Consider the following 15,993-nt stretch of genomic DNA (forward strand, 5'->3'; position numbering starts at 1 on the left):
AAATACTATGTTTATACAGATATGAATAACAAAATATTTATCAATGATTTTGTGGAGTTTCAAAGTTCACTTATTAGCATCACTCTGCTAATATACCTTCACAAAATCATTTTTGTAACTAGGAGATTAGTTGTCTGACATATCTAGACATGTATAGGTATTTACTTGTGGTTAATATTAGGAAAATGAGGTGAACAGAAAGAAGAGATGGAGGATTCAGCTATTAAAACATCAGATTGGTGTGGCCTGTTTGCCTCAATCCCTTTAAAATCTAGGCAGCTATGGAAAGCAGTTTATGGGATGATTATCTGCACAGTCCGTACTCCACGTACAGTCTTAAGATAAAGACAAGACAGTTACTGGCTCCTCCCAGATTACCATGATGAATCCAATTAACTACAGGAAATAGTGGGGCAACATCATTCAGCTTCTCTTCTGTAAACGTGAATTTCCCTACATACTTCTTGTGCTTGGTACTGCAATAATGAAGGGATCAACGGTCACTCATTCTTTTTGCTGGGCAACAGGTAAGGGGTTAAATTGAAACTACTCAAAATCTCTGCTAAAATGCATGCAAATTTACTCACTATAGTTTTGACTATTTGATTAATTCCTCTGACTTGCAGAACTTCAATTTAAAAACTTTTCCACTTCTGAATGTTATTAAAATTCATTACTGACAACATCTTGTTCTCCCGTATGTAGTCAGTCTTACAAATCAGATAGGCTACCTTAGTAAACATGGTAGTCATGATCCAGAATATCTGAGTCACCAGTTTTGCTTGTAGAACAGTGAATATATTCATTTTTATGCCATCTCCTTTATAATCCTTAATAGTAATTACTAGTTGCCAGCCTGTTCTAGGTAGTTTAAAATAGCTTCTGTTAACTATTGCACTGACACTACCACAGGAAGCTGACGTGACTTAAGCAGTATGAACAAAGTCAGTTGATAGGCCTGTCCATCAATTTAGGTTGCAATTTCTTACAATTTATGTCAAAAATGTATTCATAGCAAATACTGCATTACCAGGCCAACACCTACATAATATTCTAATGAATTAGATTTTGTCTCTTTGGAATGTGTAAGCAGCCTCAGTCCTCTGTAAATATCATGCTTAATGATAAAATGACATTCATCTTTTATTAAAACAGATGGTAAGTACTTTTCTTCAAAGGGAAAAAAAAACATGTATGGAAATAACTTAATAGTTCTAGTTGTGTTCCCAGTGACATCACTGGAGTTTTACAACAGCTCTAGGATTGCCCCTCTGTGTAAAGTACATTGTAACTAAACTATCTGTACCTTATGGTCTCTCTGCACTATATGTGTCATTTTCTTTTTCCATTTTTTTTTGGTGTTAGCTCATAGGTATTAAACATTTCGAGTTTCAAATGAGTCCAGGGAATTGAGATGTGTGCCTATTGGAATGTGTTTGCTCAATATTAAGTACTGCCTAATAGTCTTTTGCTAATTGTATCTTACGTATTTATGAAATAGCTTATATCAGTGAATCTTTTTACTGTAATATCCTTTAAAACACTATTTTGTTTCATTATTCATATTAATTAAGTTTATAGAAAAATAATAAGCTACCGTTTTTGAAAATGTTACAAGTAAATGCATTATTATCTTTGGTAATGCTAGAATTAGATAGTCTTTTGTTGTCCTAAACACTTCTTAACTTTTTTTGTTATCAAAAACTTTCATTTTCTGCCTGAAATCTTAAGAGATTTAATACCTGAATTTAGAAAGCAAGTTATAATTTAATAACCATTTTTGTATATTTTGTATTTTTATATTTTAATATCCTTTTAAAAATAACCATGACTTTTAACCATTTCATTAAAATACAACCAATCTGCTTTACCCTGACATATTTTTGCTTAGCCTTAGTTATCTAACTACATAAATTTAACAGCAACAATGTAAAATAATTAAATAAAATCCTCAGTACTGCCGTTTCCAGAAGTTTACTTTTGGCAATTAAACATTGTCTCATCATTTCTTGTTTAGATAAATACCCTCTGGACATCTGTGGGACCACTCACAAAAGCAAATCTTTTCATAAGGATAATTATTGTAGAATTGGGCTGGGGACTAAACTTCAATGTACTTGCAGCTAGCTGAGTGATCGACACTAAGCTAACTTGGATCCTGTTTACATCTGCAGTCAACTATGTTCTTTAAAAATTTGGCCATGGAACATTTTATATATTTCTATAGATAAAAATGTATTTGTGCATGAATGCATTAGGAAAGAGAATAAATGTCTTAAAAAGCAAGAAAATAGTAAAATAAACTCCATATTTTATGTGATGGGTGTAAATCAGTCATCAGCATTTACCTATATTGTATGAATACACTTGAAAAGTAATATAGCTTTTATATATATATATATATATATATATATATACATATATATATATATATATATATATAGCTCTGGTCTTTTGTTCCAAATTACCCAAACACACACAGATCTGGAAAATGGGACCTCACTGTTAGTGAGCAGTGCCTCAGAAATGCGGTGAGAAGCCTCCTGAGAGGATTACTGCTGTGCTGGCAGCTGAACTGGCACAGTTGGAATCATCCCAGTCTAGAACACAAATTCTACTGTTTCGAAAACGTGCTCTGAGTAAAAGATAATAGTTATATATATTAAATAGCCACATTAATTGCTGCAGTCAAGCAGGGCTTGACTGTATTGTCATTGCAATAACAACACCTTGTTATTGCATTACTTTTTGCCTATATAGTTCTTTCTCTAGCTTCTAAAAATCTTTGATTTTACTCCTTGCTCTCAGGAGCAAGGTCCTGCCAGTGACCGGAAGCCAGGAGGACTTTCCAGATCCTGAGCTACAAAAAGACATTTTTTTTTTTTTTTTCTTTCCCCCTGAAGTCAGTGTGATGCCTAAGCAAGTTCTGGAGTACGCAGTGGTTTCTGCTGTGGTCCTTCGTCCCTTCTCTTAACCAGGCAGTAGAGGAAAGGCACTGCCAGCACCTAATCCCATCCCACTGCTGCTTTGCCCAGCCCACGCTGCAGCCTGAACCACGCGAAGCAGGAGCAGGGCCCTCGGGGATGCCCCTCCGGAAACCCGCCGGCAGTTACTCACAGAGCCCATTTCAGTGCGCAGCACGGACACCCCAACTGGCCGACTCACCACATGGCATTTTACTGTTCCTCCTGTGTCTGTGCAAGCAGAAGCACTTTTATTCCAGCAGAAATTATGACATGGACCAGAGGCTGTTACCCTCCTGTAAAGAAAAGAGATGCACAAACCGAATCTCCCCCATGACTTCACAGCGTGACTACCTTGGTCCTCTGCAAAAAATGCACCTTTCTGCACTTAGGGAAGCAGTGAGTAGGATCTGACAACTACTCATCGGTTATCAAATGCAACGCATGAATCAATGGTGGGCAACAAAACCAACGTGTGCGTTCTGTTAGGAATTGGTTTGCTCGGATGAGAAAAAAAAAGTCTCAAAAATACTGCAGGGGAACAATAAAATTAATACAAAAAGCACACACTGCAGTGGGGAAATAACCTCTTGCTAATATAAATAAACCTTGAAATATTCCCTTAGTGCTTGATGTCACGATTCCATGAGATCCTTAATGACATTGCTTCCTGTGGAAAAAAATACATAGGCAGAACATCATCTAAGATACCGTTCCATTTTTTATATTGTGAAACCAGGATTAAAAGCCCAGTCTCTTTGCTGTCATGGCAATAGGAATGCATGTCAGATAACACCGTGGATCTGATTAAGGTGAGAGGAGTGCTGCAAGGTATGTGACTCAGTTCCCTCAGAGAGCTAATAAGGAACACAACCTAATAACATTCCAGGATTCTGGCTTCTTTCTGAAACATCTGAGAGTATCAATTGTTTCTGTGACAAATTGCAGAAAAATATCTTTTAAAAATTAAAAATATACTGTACATAGAAGAAATAGGAAAAAGCTATTTCTTTTACTCAAGCACTTGCTTTAATACTATTTTGATCTGCATGGAAACATAATACTCATCTCCAGTAACATCAACACTGAAAGAGCTTCCTGTCCCAAATCATAGCATTTTACTTGGCTCTGATGAATCTTCATACAGGTGCTTTCAAACTGACCCACATACTAAAGGAGTGGAGAAAGGAGAACAGAGAAGGCGTATAGCTTGGGGATGGTGGTCTGCTCAGGAAATATGAACTAGAACTATAAATGGTCTGATCTAGAAACAGTGCTGCCATAATGATATTGTAAGTATCATCAAAACTGCTCTTTACAGGATTTCCGTTAAAAGTTTCCAGTCATGTTTACCTTGAATTTGAGAAAATGAAGGTGACATTACCTTAAATAAACTGAGTGACTCCTGTCCATATAAAGCACAAATTATAAAGTACATGGTCAGCCAATACACAATCTGCTAAACTTGTATTGTGCTGAGACAGACTACCAGCATTTTAAGATGACTGTATGACTACACAGCAAAAATAAAAAAATAAAAAAATTACAGTTCGTGTCTGACCCTGAAACAGCTCTGGACTGTTCTAACGTTCTACAGTCAGTGCCAGGCACTCATCTTATTTTGTGTTTTGAACTTCTGCTCTAGTTTTACAGTAAACATATTGCTGTTTCAACAGGTACTGCAATGGCTGCAGGAGTTCTGCTGCAAAATGAACTGCCATATTCTTCATTGCTAGAAAGCAGTGTGTATCTTGCAAATATGAATTCAGGTAATCATTTTCTCTAATATGCTATTCATAGTGCTTAGAAAAATTGTGAATAAATTTCTATGCATAATTAAAAATCGGTATCTTATTTTCAAATTATAAGCACAAAGTGTAACAAAAACAAACAGCATTACTTAATCATCACCACAATGTGTTATAATGTTGAGTTCTTCATTGTCAGATAAAACCTCTTAAGGAAAAGAACGGTGTCATTTTCATGTTCAGAAACTGCCTAGCTCTCTGAAGGTACAAACAAATCTTCAACAACTATAAAAAACAACAAAAATCAAAGAAAATATTTGAATTCTTATGGGATATAATTATGACTCACTTTTGGGTGAGTATTTGCAAATTCTACAAGATTCAAGGGGAAGATAACGGTGTGCAGCATTTTATCTTGCTCATTTCTGTCTCCACGATCGTTTGGTGTACACTGAAGAAAACTCCGGGAAGAGAAAGAAAGAAATCTGAGAGCAATATGATTAATTCAAAACAATCTGCATGTTCACTGCATAAAGGAAGCTCTTGAAACACCCTTTTTAATCTTTATTCCTCTTCCACCATTTAAATACTCCCTCAGCTCGTGATATTACTGTTAGTGTTCAATGAGAACAGTCTGAATTTTGAGACAACAGATAACAATCAGCTTTAATATTTCCATGATAATTCAGGCCTAGTATCTACAGAAGACCTTACTATGTCTTCTTAATAGCAGGGGTGCAGTATTCAAAATTCATTCACTTAATTCCTGTTCAGTGCCTAGAAGAAACAGTAGATTTTGGCTTTTTTTTTTTTTTTTAATTGGGAGAGAGCTTTGCATTACGATGCAAATTTCTCTTACAGGACTGCTTTCATAGGACAAGAAGAAATGTAAATTCAGGGTCAGGGTAGTAGATAGGCTTAAGAAAATGCAACAGGATTAATTTGCTTACTGAACAAAGTTACAGCTTTTTTCTTTTCTCCCCATCTCAGAGTCTTTAACACACAGTCTAACATACAAGGGTGTTATAGCATAGACGTTCATAGATGTTTCTAGATGTTTGTTTGAAAATTGCTGTAGTCTGTTCTCCATATAATTGCCAGCATGAGAATTCTGTGCTTTTGAGAACCTTGCAATCTTTCCGGCCAGCTCATTCTCCTTCTTAGCACACTGGAATCAAAGTGGGAGGAAAATTGCCACCTAATATCTGCCTTCAAAAGCTTAAAGCACTCAACTGATACGTCTTCGCCTCCCCATAATCTGCTTTATCTCACTCTGTAAGGCTAACAGCTTTGGTTAATAAAAAAACTGGGCCCTGCAAAAAATAAGCCTTTTGTTTTGAATAACAAATTGTGTTTTGTTGCAAGACATGAATGGCCCAGAGTGAACAGTCTACAATTCATCATGTACTGAACCATTTCAGTAGGAACACACTAATCCCAATTATTACAGAGCTAATGATGCATTTTGGAACAACTAAGTGGAGGAAGAGAGGTGGTTGTGGAATGTTAAACCAGAAGGTGGGCGAGTATAATGTTCCTACTTAGGATTTCTCAGAAAGCAGTGTCCAACTACATTTTGATTGTTCTTCTGAATATAGTATTTGTGTCTTAGCAAAGTCAGAATGCATATTATTTACATATTCACATTGTTTACGGAAAATGTTTTGGTTGTTCCCTGTCCAACTTCAAAATTATCTATTTGAAATGCAACCATTTTCATGAGCAGTGGAGCAGTTTGTCCCAAACAGAATCAATTCATATAGAATTGAGCTGCCACAAGCATAGCTGGCATCAGTGGTTCATTGTGTGTCTCTATGGAGACAGCTCAGCCTATCCCGAGGAGCTGCCAGCTCACACAGAAGGATGCTCAGCTCGGTGCAACTTCAGCCCTGAGCAACTTGGACCTGGCGTCAGAGCATCCTGGGCGCCCTGGGAGCCGCAGCGGGCGCTGGGCAGCCATGCAGGGCTCACCTCGGAGGTGGTCGGCAGCCAGTATTTTTAGCAACTTTTTCCAGGGTCGGAGGCATTCTTCCTCTGATCCCCTTCTCCGCCTAATCCAGAGGCGCCGGAGCTCAGCTGTAGAGGTACTGTCATCATCAACTCACCGGGTCATGGTGGCCATATCATCTCTGAGCCCTGAGGAGCTGAATGCAACTTTTCCTGAAAAAAAAAGTAACGTACTTTTCATTAAGACTGTAGGCAGTTCTGTTTTTCTGTGTGTGTGAAATTATTAAACTTTTGTTCTGTCAACTATATGTATATATTTGCATAAAATACAGATTTTTGAATGCTTTTTGCTGTATCTTACATTAAATTGTCTTCATTGATTTTGTTGTTGTTGTTCAGGGTTTAATATATGCTTTTCATTCTAACAGCTCATATACAGAGAACAGATAATAAAAGCCAGTAGTGAATGTGTGAAGGTGTTCTAACTGTTTTTGTTTTCAGATCATGACATTTGTTTTGTTGCAAAGGTTATCACACACCTGTAAATTCATCAAAAAAAGCAAAGTTACTGTGAGAAAAGCCAAAGAGACTGCATTGAAAAATGAATCTTAAATATATATTTATGATGTTTGTAACTTCATCAATTTAGGATGACTGTACTGATGACTTTTAAGGCAGGGATGAATTTGTAAGCTTCCTTCCTAAATCGGTGTTTGCCTGCGTTCTAGGGAGTTCGAGGCGTCCAACAGCAAAATACACCAAAGTGGGCGAGCGCCTGCGCCACGTCATTCCCGGCCACATGCAGTGCTCGATGGCGTGCGGCGGCCGCGCCTGCAAGTACGAGAACCCCGCGCGCTGGAGCGACCAGGAGCAGGCCATCAAGGGGCTCTACTCCTCCTGGTAATACGCAGCACGCGCTGCCACTGCATCTAACTGCATCCTCTGGGTTTGTTGAAAGAGAATTCTGTTAAAATAAGCTCCTGCTTTTTTAACCTGCAATATTGCTAGGTGAAGTATAAAACAGAATGATAAGTTGATTCAAAATTACCACTTAGCAGTAAACTATAATGGGCACTGTACATAGCCCTGTAAAGTCACTGAAAGACTATATTTATTTCAGTGAGCTTGGTTCATATTCAAGAGAAGAAATACCTATGATAAACTACGAAACAAACAAATGCACACACAATCCTTCTGGGCTATTCTGGGTTACAGACAGTTCTTCCTAAGGCTTCAAATACAAATGAATTAAAATGTGTTCATCTCAGAACTCCCAAGTAAAAACATTACTGAAGGTGAAATAATATAACGTATATATGTATTCAAAAAAGCATATTCATAACTGGTAGCATTGATCATCTTTAAAGTTTTATTGATTTTTGGTAACTGGCTGCTATTCAGAAGCAAACAAATCTTAAAGGGCCAAACATAGATCAGAGTCCAGATTTCAGAGGAGATTTCTAATACGTTAATCACCTTGACATCGATCATTTTCAATAATGGTCTTTTGATATATAATATCTGTATCAGCTGAACAGCATTTATCACTCACACTATATATGACAGTGGAATTTTTTGAAAATAAAGTTTCTACGTAAGCAGCAAGAGGATTCCCTTTCCTGAAAATGAAATGGTGTTCTTATTTTGGTAGACTCATACCCAAAAAATTATGATAATGACATCATTAACTACCTTTTTAATTTTTTAGGATAACAGATAACATACTGGCTACAGCTCGACCCTCCACAGAATTAATTGAAAAGTACAACATTATTGAACAATTTGAAAGGTAAAAAATTTAGTCACTACTTATTGCAAGTATTACTCATGTAATTCCTGATCCATTTTCTCTTTCAACATAGATTTGGATTGTTGGTAAAGATCCTTTCATTTTAACAGTATACAGGTAAAGATTTATTCTCCTCTAAGAATAAATGTGTGTTTCAGAAAATAGGTATTAATGAGGTTTTGGCTGCGTATAATACTTTGACTCATCCATTCCTTGCTTAAGATGCAGCATAAAAACCATAATTAACCTTCAGCGTCCTGGGGAGCACGCGAGCTGTGGGAATCCACTGGAACAGGAGAGTGGCTTCACCTACCTTCCTGAAACGTTCATGGAGGCTGGAAGTAAGTTAGGCTCCTGCTGCGCTTCCTCATTCATTATTGATCTGGCACTTGGCAGTATTTTGATTTGAATTCTTGTATGCTAAAAGCAGCTATACAAGAAATACTGCACAAAAAAAAAAAAAGGATATAAAAATGAAAGGAATAAAGAAGGATTTTTTTTTTAATTTTCCTAGTTCCTAAATATGTAAAACCACCAATTCTGGTGCAATACATATTTTCTTACATAGACTAAGATATGGTCATTCCTTTGATTTGAGAATATTTGTATTGACAATAATTTTGGATTTTTGTATTATGGTAAAATGAGAAGAATTACCTCTGTATAAGAAACAGTTTTGAACTGAAGAAGTGCTTTTATTTCCTACAAAAAAAAATGTTCTACCTATATATAGCTCTCTAATTTTAGTATGAATCACTCGATTTTGTTATATCGTTTACATTGCAGCTGAACTTTAGTTTGACAAGTCTTTACTAGCTTCATGCATTTATCGAGTGTTCTTAGCAAGAATACTCTTTCAAACATTATGTACACAGATTATTCTAAGATCCTTTATGCCATTTTAGTATTACCATTTATTATTGGTCATCTCTCCCCCACATGCACTATTAAAAATTGCACATTCCGTACAACTGAAAATAATTCTCTCCTTTTTATTGCAGTTTATTTTTATAATTTTGGATGGAAGGATTATGGCGTGGCATCTCTCACTACTATACTGGATATGGTCAAAGTCATGGCTTTCGCCTTACAGGAAGGGAGGGTGGCTGTTCATTGTCACGCAGGGCTTGGGCGGACAGGTATGTGTCCTCTACTCCAAAAATCAACAGAACTGTATCTTTAAAGATGCAAAAGAGTCTCTGGTTGTATATTATAATTCGTATATCATTACCAGATGTACATCTATAAAGTGGTTAAAAAACATTTATATGTGAAAACCTGTTGCAGGCACAAAAAAATCAGTCATTAAGATTAGAAAATCTTTAAATCTATATAATAATTCCCTGTTTTTTTGAAATGGGATAGCTTCTTTTTGATGGGAAAAGCTCAGTAAATATTCATTTTTGAATATATTTATTATATGGTAACCCTTACAAATCTTTCACTGATTGTTAGATAAAGGAGGTCTTTTTTTGGAGCATCTGAAATTTAAATTATTCCTGGCCCTTTTAAGAGCTGTCTTGCTGCCTGAGTCCTTCCTGCAGAAGCCAGCACTGCTTCTGATTTTGTGCAGCAAAACAGCTGCAAATGCTACAGATTGTTAAAAGTGTGGTGAGAATGGCTTTAGCAGCTCACAGTCCAACAAATGCAACGATATTAACTTAACAGCATCACATAACAAAGGACATAAAACTTGTATCTTTGTCTATATTCCTTTTTAGCTTGTACATCTTTACTGAACACTCACTTTAATCTCACAGTTCTTCAGCTAATACTTGCCTTTGTATTTTCCAGGTGTTCTAATAGCTTGCTATCTAGTTTTTGCCACAAGAATGACTGCTGATCAGGCAATTCTTTTTGTTAGAGCAAAAAGGCCCAATTCTATTCAGACTAGAGGGCAGCTCTTATGCATCAGAGAATTCACGCAGTTTTTAATTCCCTTGAGAAATGTATTTGCTTGCTGTGAGCCCAGGGCACACACGGTGACACTGGCTCAGTACCTGACCCGGCAGAGACATCTGCTCCATGGCTATGAGAGCAGGCATCTCAAACACGTGCCAAAACTTATTCACCTAGTTTGCAAACTGCTGCTAGACTTAGCCGAAAACAGACAAGTGATAGAGGCAGAACTGTTAGATATAGCAGATCTCTCGGCTGAAATTGAGCAGACGGTTTCTCAGCTGGTTTCTACACATCTAGATAAAGAGCTAGAAAGACAGGACAGCGATACCTCCGAGTCGTTCTCCCAAACCCACTCAGCTACTTTTGAGACTCGGAATGCTCTTTTCTCCCTGGCACATGGACACGATCCCCTGTGGAAGAGGAGGAATGCTGAGAGCCTTCAGCCGCTCACGCACATGAAAAGGCGTCTAAGCTACAGCGAGTCAGATTTAAGGACAACTGAGTTTCTCCTAGACCAAAGGGAAACTGTGTGGACGGTACCTACTCAGATATTACTGCACAGCAAACTTCAGCAGGACAGCGGTGACGAGTGCTCCGCTGCAGGTGGAGAAAAGCCTATGCTGGATTTAAACAAAGAAGTCTTAGTGCGTAATACTTGTACATTCTGGAGTCAGGGGAAATTTAATTTGGACGGACGACAAGATGGATCCTCGCTTTACCACAGAAGAAAATCTACCAAAGAAGTACAACGCAGCAGAACCTTTTCTTCAGGTCTGGCATCTCTCCAGAATTCCAGGGAACCTGGAACATCAAGGCATAAATTTGGCAAAGAAACTGGTCATAGAACAGAATGTGAGAGTAATATGTATAAGAGAAGAGCCTATGCCTCCCAGGACTCCGATTCTTCTTCTTCTTCTAAAACAAGCTTTTATGTGGGATGTGAAAGCCAGACTAGCAAAGATCTGTCAGAGTCAATTCCACACATTGTTTTGCAATCAGAATTAAGTTTGGAAGCTCGACGAGTTTTGGCAGCTAAAGCACTTGCAAATATAAATGAATTTCTGGGAGAGGATGAAGTGAAGCAGAAGGTAGAAATGTGGCAGGTAATTTTTAACTTGACTCAATGTTACATGTTCTGCATATTTCACCTAGGTTAATCCCTGGAATGGCAAAAATGCCACCAGTAGGTAGTGAAAGGAATCTTGGAGACCTTTGAAATGACATACAAGGACACAGATTTATGTTCTGATTAAGTAAATGATTGCACTTGTCAGCTATGGCTGGTTCTTTCAAAAGTAAGCAAAGTGAATATATGCATTTTGGTCTGTAACAGGAGGTCAGAACATTGTTTCTGGTCATGCTCATTCACTTTCCTAACTAATGAATATTGATGCTATTATCTGTGATTTTAACTTGGCTGTTGCTAGTGTAGAAGTACTGCAAATTTTTAAGTTAAACTTATGTTGTTTTTAAGTTGTTTAAAAAACTAAGTTTTTAATTAGCTGCTTTCTCACAGCTAATCAGAGAATTCTATGTGTAAAAATAAAAGTTTTGTAGAAATGTAACTGCTTATCCTAAGAACCAAATTCTCTTACTAACATTGGCTTTGAAGCAGGAATCCAAAGCTGTTTTATGTATTCTAGTAGATAATTAGAGGTTTTGGGCTGTACTATTTAAGTTATCCTTCTGTTTTAAATAATCACTTGTATTACTGCTGATTAATGTTGATACTTTAGAAAAAAAATAGAAATACATACATATAACTGCTAAGACTTCTTTTTATGTTGGAGCATAAGCAGCCAAGTGTGCTACAGTTAAAAGAGAATGTTAGCAAAAGTAAATAAATGATGCTTTTTATCTATTTATTTTTAGAAAGAACTGAATTCTCGAGATGGAGCTTGGGATAAAATCTGTACTGAGAGAGATCCTTTTATCCTCTGTAGCTTGATGTGGTCCTGGATAGAGCAACTGAAAGAACCCATTATATCCAAGGAAGATATTGACATGTTGGCAAAAAATTGCACAGAATCACAAGAAGCACTTAACTTACTGAAAAAGGTAGGCATTATATACGTCAAATCGCTATTTTACTGCCAAATATATTTCGTTAATGTATTTTAAACTATTTGCTTATAGCCTTTAGGCAAGGAAATTGCACTTTTAGAAGGCAATTTCAATTTTTAAAAATCAAAATTACGATTATTTTTGTAGGAGTCGTAGTCAGTGCCAGGATGATGAACATTCTAAGAAAAACTGCAGATCTTACCTTTGAGCTCTGTTCCTTGGAAGCTTAAGAGCAGCATATTTACCTGCAAATTCTGCAGCTGAGGCAAAGGCAAGAAGCTTTCTCCATGGATGAACTCCATGGATGGCTTTTGTTAATGTCAAATCTGGCAGGTGTGCTAACAGTTGTCATATTTGCTGTGCAAACATCTTAATCCATCAGCTTTGGCAGAGTTGGAACAACAAGTGGGAAGAATTTGCCAATTCAAAGAATCAGAAGCCAAGCCAAGTTCCATTACATAACTCAAAACTCTGGCCATGTGTTTTCTGAGATCTCTATGCAAAACAGGTCCTTCTGATCCAAAACTATTGAATTGTGTTTTCTCCAAAGGGCTAGTTGTAGGATACATAAAAAAAAATTATTCTAGATCTCTGAACTATACAAGTTCACCTCCTAATTCTTTGGGCATTCTTTGCTTCTGAAATATGGAGAAAATAGAGCCCCTTTTAACAGCCTCCTATGGCCCTAGTACTTCTTCCACTCAATAAGTGGACAGAACCCTCTGCGCTCCTGCCATTTTCACCACATTCAGAATTCTCAATTTCATCTCAAAATAACACGTTTCTTCCTGAAGACACAAAATTCTTCCATCTTATCATGGTTTCATGGTTTTATCTTTACATTTTTGTCAAGTACTTGACAGCTGTTATAAATGTGTGGGAAAGTTTTTTTTTTTTAATAATTACTGTTTTTATCTCACATTATCTTATCCTTTCCTATTTAGCTTCCCAGAAGTCCCTGAGGTAGTTACTTGTTCTTTTAACTAACTGAACTTCTGGAAACTTCCTTTCATGGTGAAGGAGACCTGCCAGGAGAGGCAGATCAGACCACTTTAGTTGGGGATAAAATTTTTAAGCATGCATAGTGCTCTGGGCTGATGAGGGCTGATCTCACCTTTACTGTGCAACTTCACATGAGCGCTACTGTGCGGAGGAAGCGTGTGTCCAAGTCGAGTCTCCAGGTGAATGCCCGGCCTCCTGGAAATTTCCAGAGCAACCTGTGGGATGCTCTGCGAGAGAAGACTTTCTCCCATCATGACTGAAAAAACAAAAACAACAACAAAAAACTCCACACATGTAGCAGCTCTTAAGGCTTCTGAATATCCTCTCCCCAACACCTACACCTGAAAGTTTCAATACAAGAAGGCACAGTCTGATATTTAAACAGCAATTAACAAAAATCGCAAGTTAGATGTTTTTAATTGAAAATATTTCCTCTAATGAGCTGCTGTTCCATTTATCCACCAGGAACAGTGTCAGACTATCCTCTGTATTTTGAATTGTGTGGTGAACTTGCAAATGCTGCCAGCTGATGTGGAGGAGGCCTTACTTGCTCGTGCTATTAAAGCTTTCACTAAGGCGAGTACCCACTTGTCCATGACTTTGTATTTATTCTTTATAAATTGTGAAGGAGCAGTATTCTGTGTTTAAAAGTACAGCAGTTCCTTCACAGTTATTATACTGATGTTTATTTACTTCAAAGTTTATATTTTACAATTATCAGCCTACATAAAAGATTGGAAATATTCCCAACAAAATTCAGTTCTGCCATCTTAATCCTTTAGTATTGTTTGTGTACATCTAGATGACTTCCAATTCATGAACTATTTCAATCTGGGGAAAGAATGGTGAGAATAATTAGCCATTGGAGAATTTACCAAGGGCTTCGGTAGCTTTCCTCCTACTTGGCTTCTTTCCAAGAAATTAAACCATTTTCTGCAATTATGTTGTAATTAAGTTATTTTGGGGACCTGGAATACAGGTTATATATAAATAACAGGTACCTCTGCTTTTGGAGTTATCTAGTAAAGAAAAGCTAAGCTGTGAGCCGCTCAGCTCACAGTTGCTTTCTTCTCAGATACAGCAGGTGAAATTATTCGGAAAACAAAATAAAGTTCATCATATTGCTTCACAAACTCTTGTAAATCTACAGATTTGCAACCTGTTAAAACAAACACAGCATTTCTCCTTCTGCCAGTTTTACTATTTAGCATAAAATTGAAAACAAGCATTAAATGCATACTTTCCATGATACGCTTGAAAACTAAAAATTATTATTTTTAACAATGTTACTCATCTACTTTGCAATTTGTTATATGGCATTTAATAATTGAATTTTATATTCTTCCTTTTATTAGACAAGCTTTGATTCTGAAAACGGACCGTATGTTTACAATACCCTTAAAGAAGTATTTAAACAAACTCTGGAAGTAAAAAGAAGAAAGCTCAAAGAAGGAACAGAAAATGCTTCTTGATTTCTACACAGCTATACTGAAGAATTAAATGGTCGTACCAAATTATTTTTCACTTTCCAGCTACTGTATTTTGTGCTATTTGGCATGATTTACCTAACTTTAGATAACAAGAATTATTAACAAACATTTTATTTTTTTAAAAGGAGCTTTAGTGACAACTGTTTTACCTACACAGTTGTACAGAACAGCTCCTGTGTGACTGTACTATAGTACCTGGTTTCAAGTTCTTTGCTTTTATATTGTGAAACTGTTCTCTTGCTTTTAAAGGTATTTATTGATTTAGGAATCTCTGTTATTAGCATGCTACATTATTTTCAAGTTATATGGCTGCCATAAGTTCAGTGCCACAGTACACAATGGGTTGAGTTTGTATTTATATATTAACATTGAGTATGTTTACATTAAAGTTATATGATTTTACTTTGCAGAAAATAAATATTCATTGTACTTAAGCTCCTTTTTCTTTTAGAAAATTTAAAATAAAGTGTAATAATGAAAGAACTGTGAGATTTGTTATTAACAGCAGACGATAATTTCCCATAGATATTTTAATCATAGTCACTGATGTGTTTGTAAAGGATGCTACAATACAGAAATAAATTGAATAAATTAGCAAAGTTTTACCTTAGAAATTTCAGAAAAAAAATGCTTCTAATGTATTGTTTTTAATGCAAAATTGGTTAGGTCATCTTAAATGCTTTGCTTTGAATAAAAGAAAAATTTTACCTTACTAGTTAAACTCCTATCTTAATTTAAATGAAAAAAAAAATAATTATCAAACCTTAGCGATGGTATTATTCTCTTTAATTACATTGAGAAAAAAATATTTAAGTGTAATAGAATAATACTCAAAAATAATTAATGAAAATCTTATCTACAATATACTTCATATAAATATATGTATCTAATGAAATAGAAACAACTGGAATATATAAATGCAATTTTTGAGTATGGGCTTCAAATGGATAGTAGTATGCTAGTTTTCAGGATATACCATTGATCCAGTTTGATATACTTAAGCAGTTAAATGAAAATCTGTCCATTTTTCTGTTTTGTTTTGCTGTATAAATGACTAATACTCAGAATAAAAAGAAAGAGCAGTGTAT

General features: G+C 36.2%; 1 protein-coding gene across 2 annotated transcripts; it reads left to right on the forward strand.

Moving 5' to 3' along the window:
• Window positions 1–458: 458 nt before the first annotated feature.
• PTPDC1 (protein tyrosine phosphatase domain containing 1) lies at window positions 459–15,122 on the forward strand. 2 transcript variants are annotated; one of them, XM_088522848.1, is made up of 10 exons: window positions 459–527; window positions 4,640–4,732; window positions 7,387–7,558; window positions 8,367–8,447; window positions 8,670–8,788; window positions 9,449–9,586; window positions 10,242–11,452; window positions 12,222–12,407; window positions 13,881–13,991; window positions 14,771–15,122. In XM_088522848.1, exons 1-10 carry the CDS (start codon window positions 485–487, stop codon window positions 14,885–14,887), a joined length of 2,271 nt encoding a protein of 756 aa, XP_088378974.1. In that variant the 5' UTR covers window positions 459–484; the 3' UTR covers window positions 14,888–15,122. The 2 variants fall into 2 exon arrangements, with proteins under 2 accessions (XP_088378974.1, XP_010212878.2); XM_010214576.2 differs by lacking the exons at window positions 459–527; window positions 4,640–4,732 and adding an exon at window positions 6,670–6,883.
• Window positions 15,123–15,993: the final 871 nt, after the last annotated feature.

Source organism: Tinamus guttatus, unplaced genomic scaffold (assembly GCF_059628265.1).
Source record: "Tinamus guttatus ecotype Peru unplaced genomic scaffold, ASM5962826v1 Tinamus_guttatus_pri_ptg000169l, whole genome shotgun sequence".
Classification (NCBI taxonomy): domain Eukaryota; kingdom Metazoa; phylum Chordata; class Aves; order Tinamiformes; family Tinamidae; genus Tinamus; species Tinamus guttatus.

What these genes read in the sequence shown, in the direction of transcription:
- PTPDC1 (XM_010214576.2), top strand. Translation starts at nt 6,670, where the DNA reads ATGCAGGGCTCACCTCGGAGGTGGTCGGCAGCCAGTATTTTTAGCAAC. An exon ending in CGCAGGGCTTGGGCGGACAG is followed by an intron (nt 9,587 to 10,241) that starts GTATGTGTCCTC and finishes TGTATTTTCCAG; the next exon opens with GTGTTCTAATAGCTTGCTAT. An exon ending in AGAAGGTAGAAATGTGGCAG is followed by an intron (nt 11,453 to 12,221) that starts GTAATTTTTAAC and finishes ATTTATTTTTAG; the next exon opens with AAAGAACTGAATTCTCGAGA.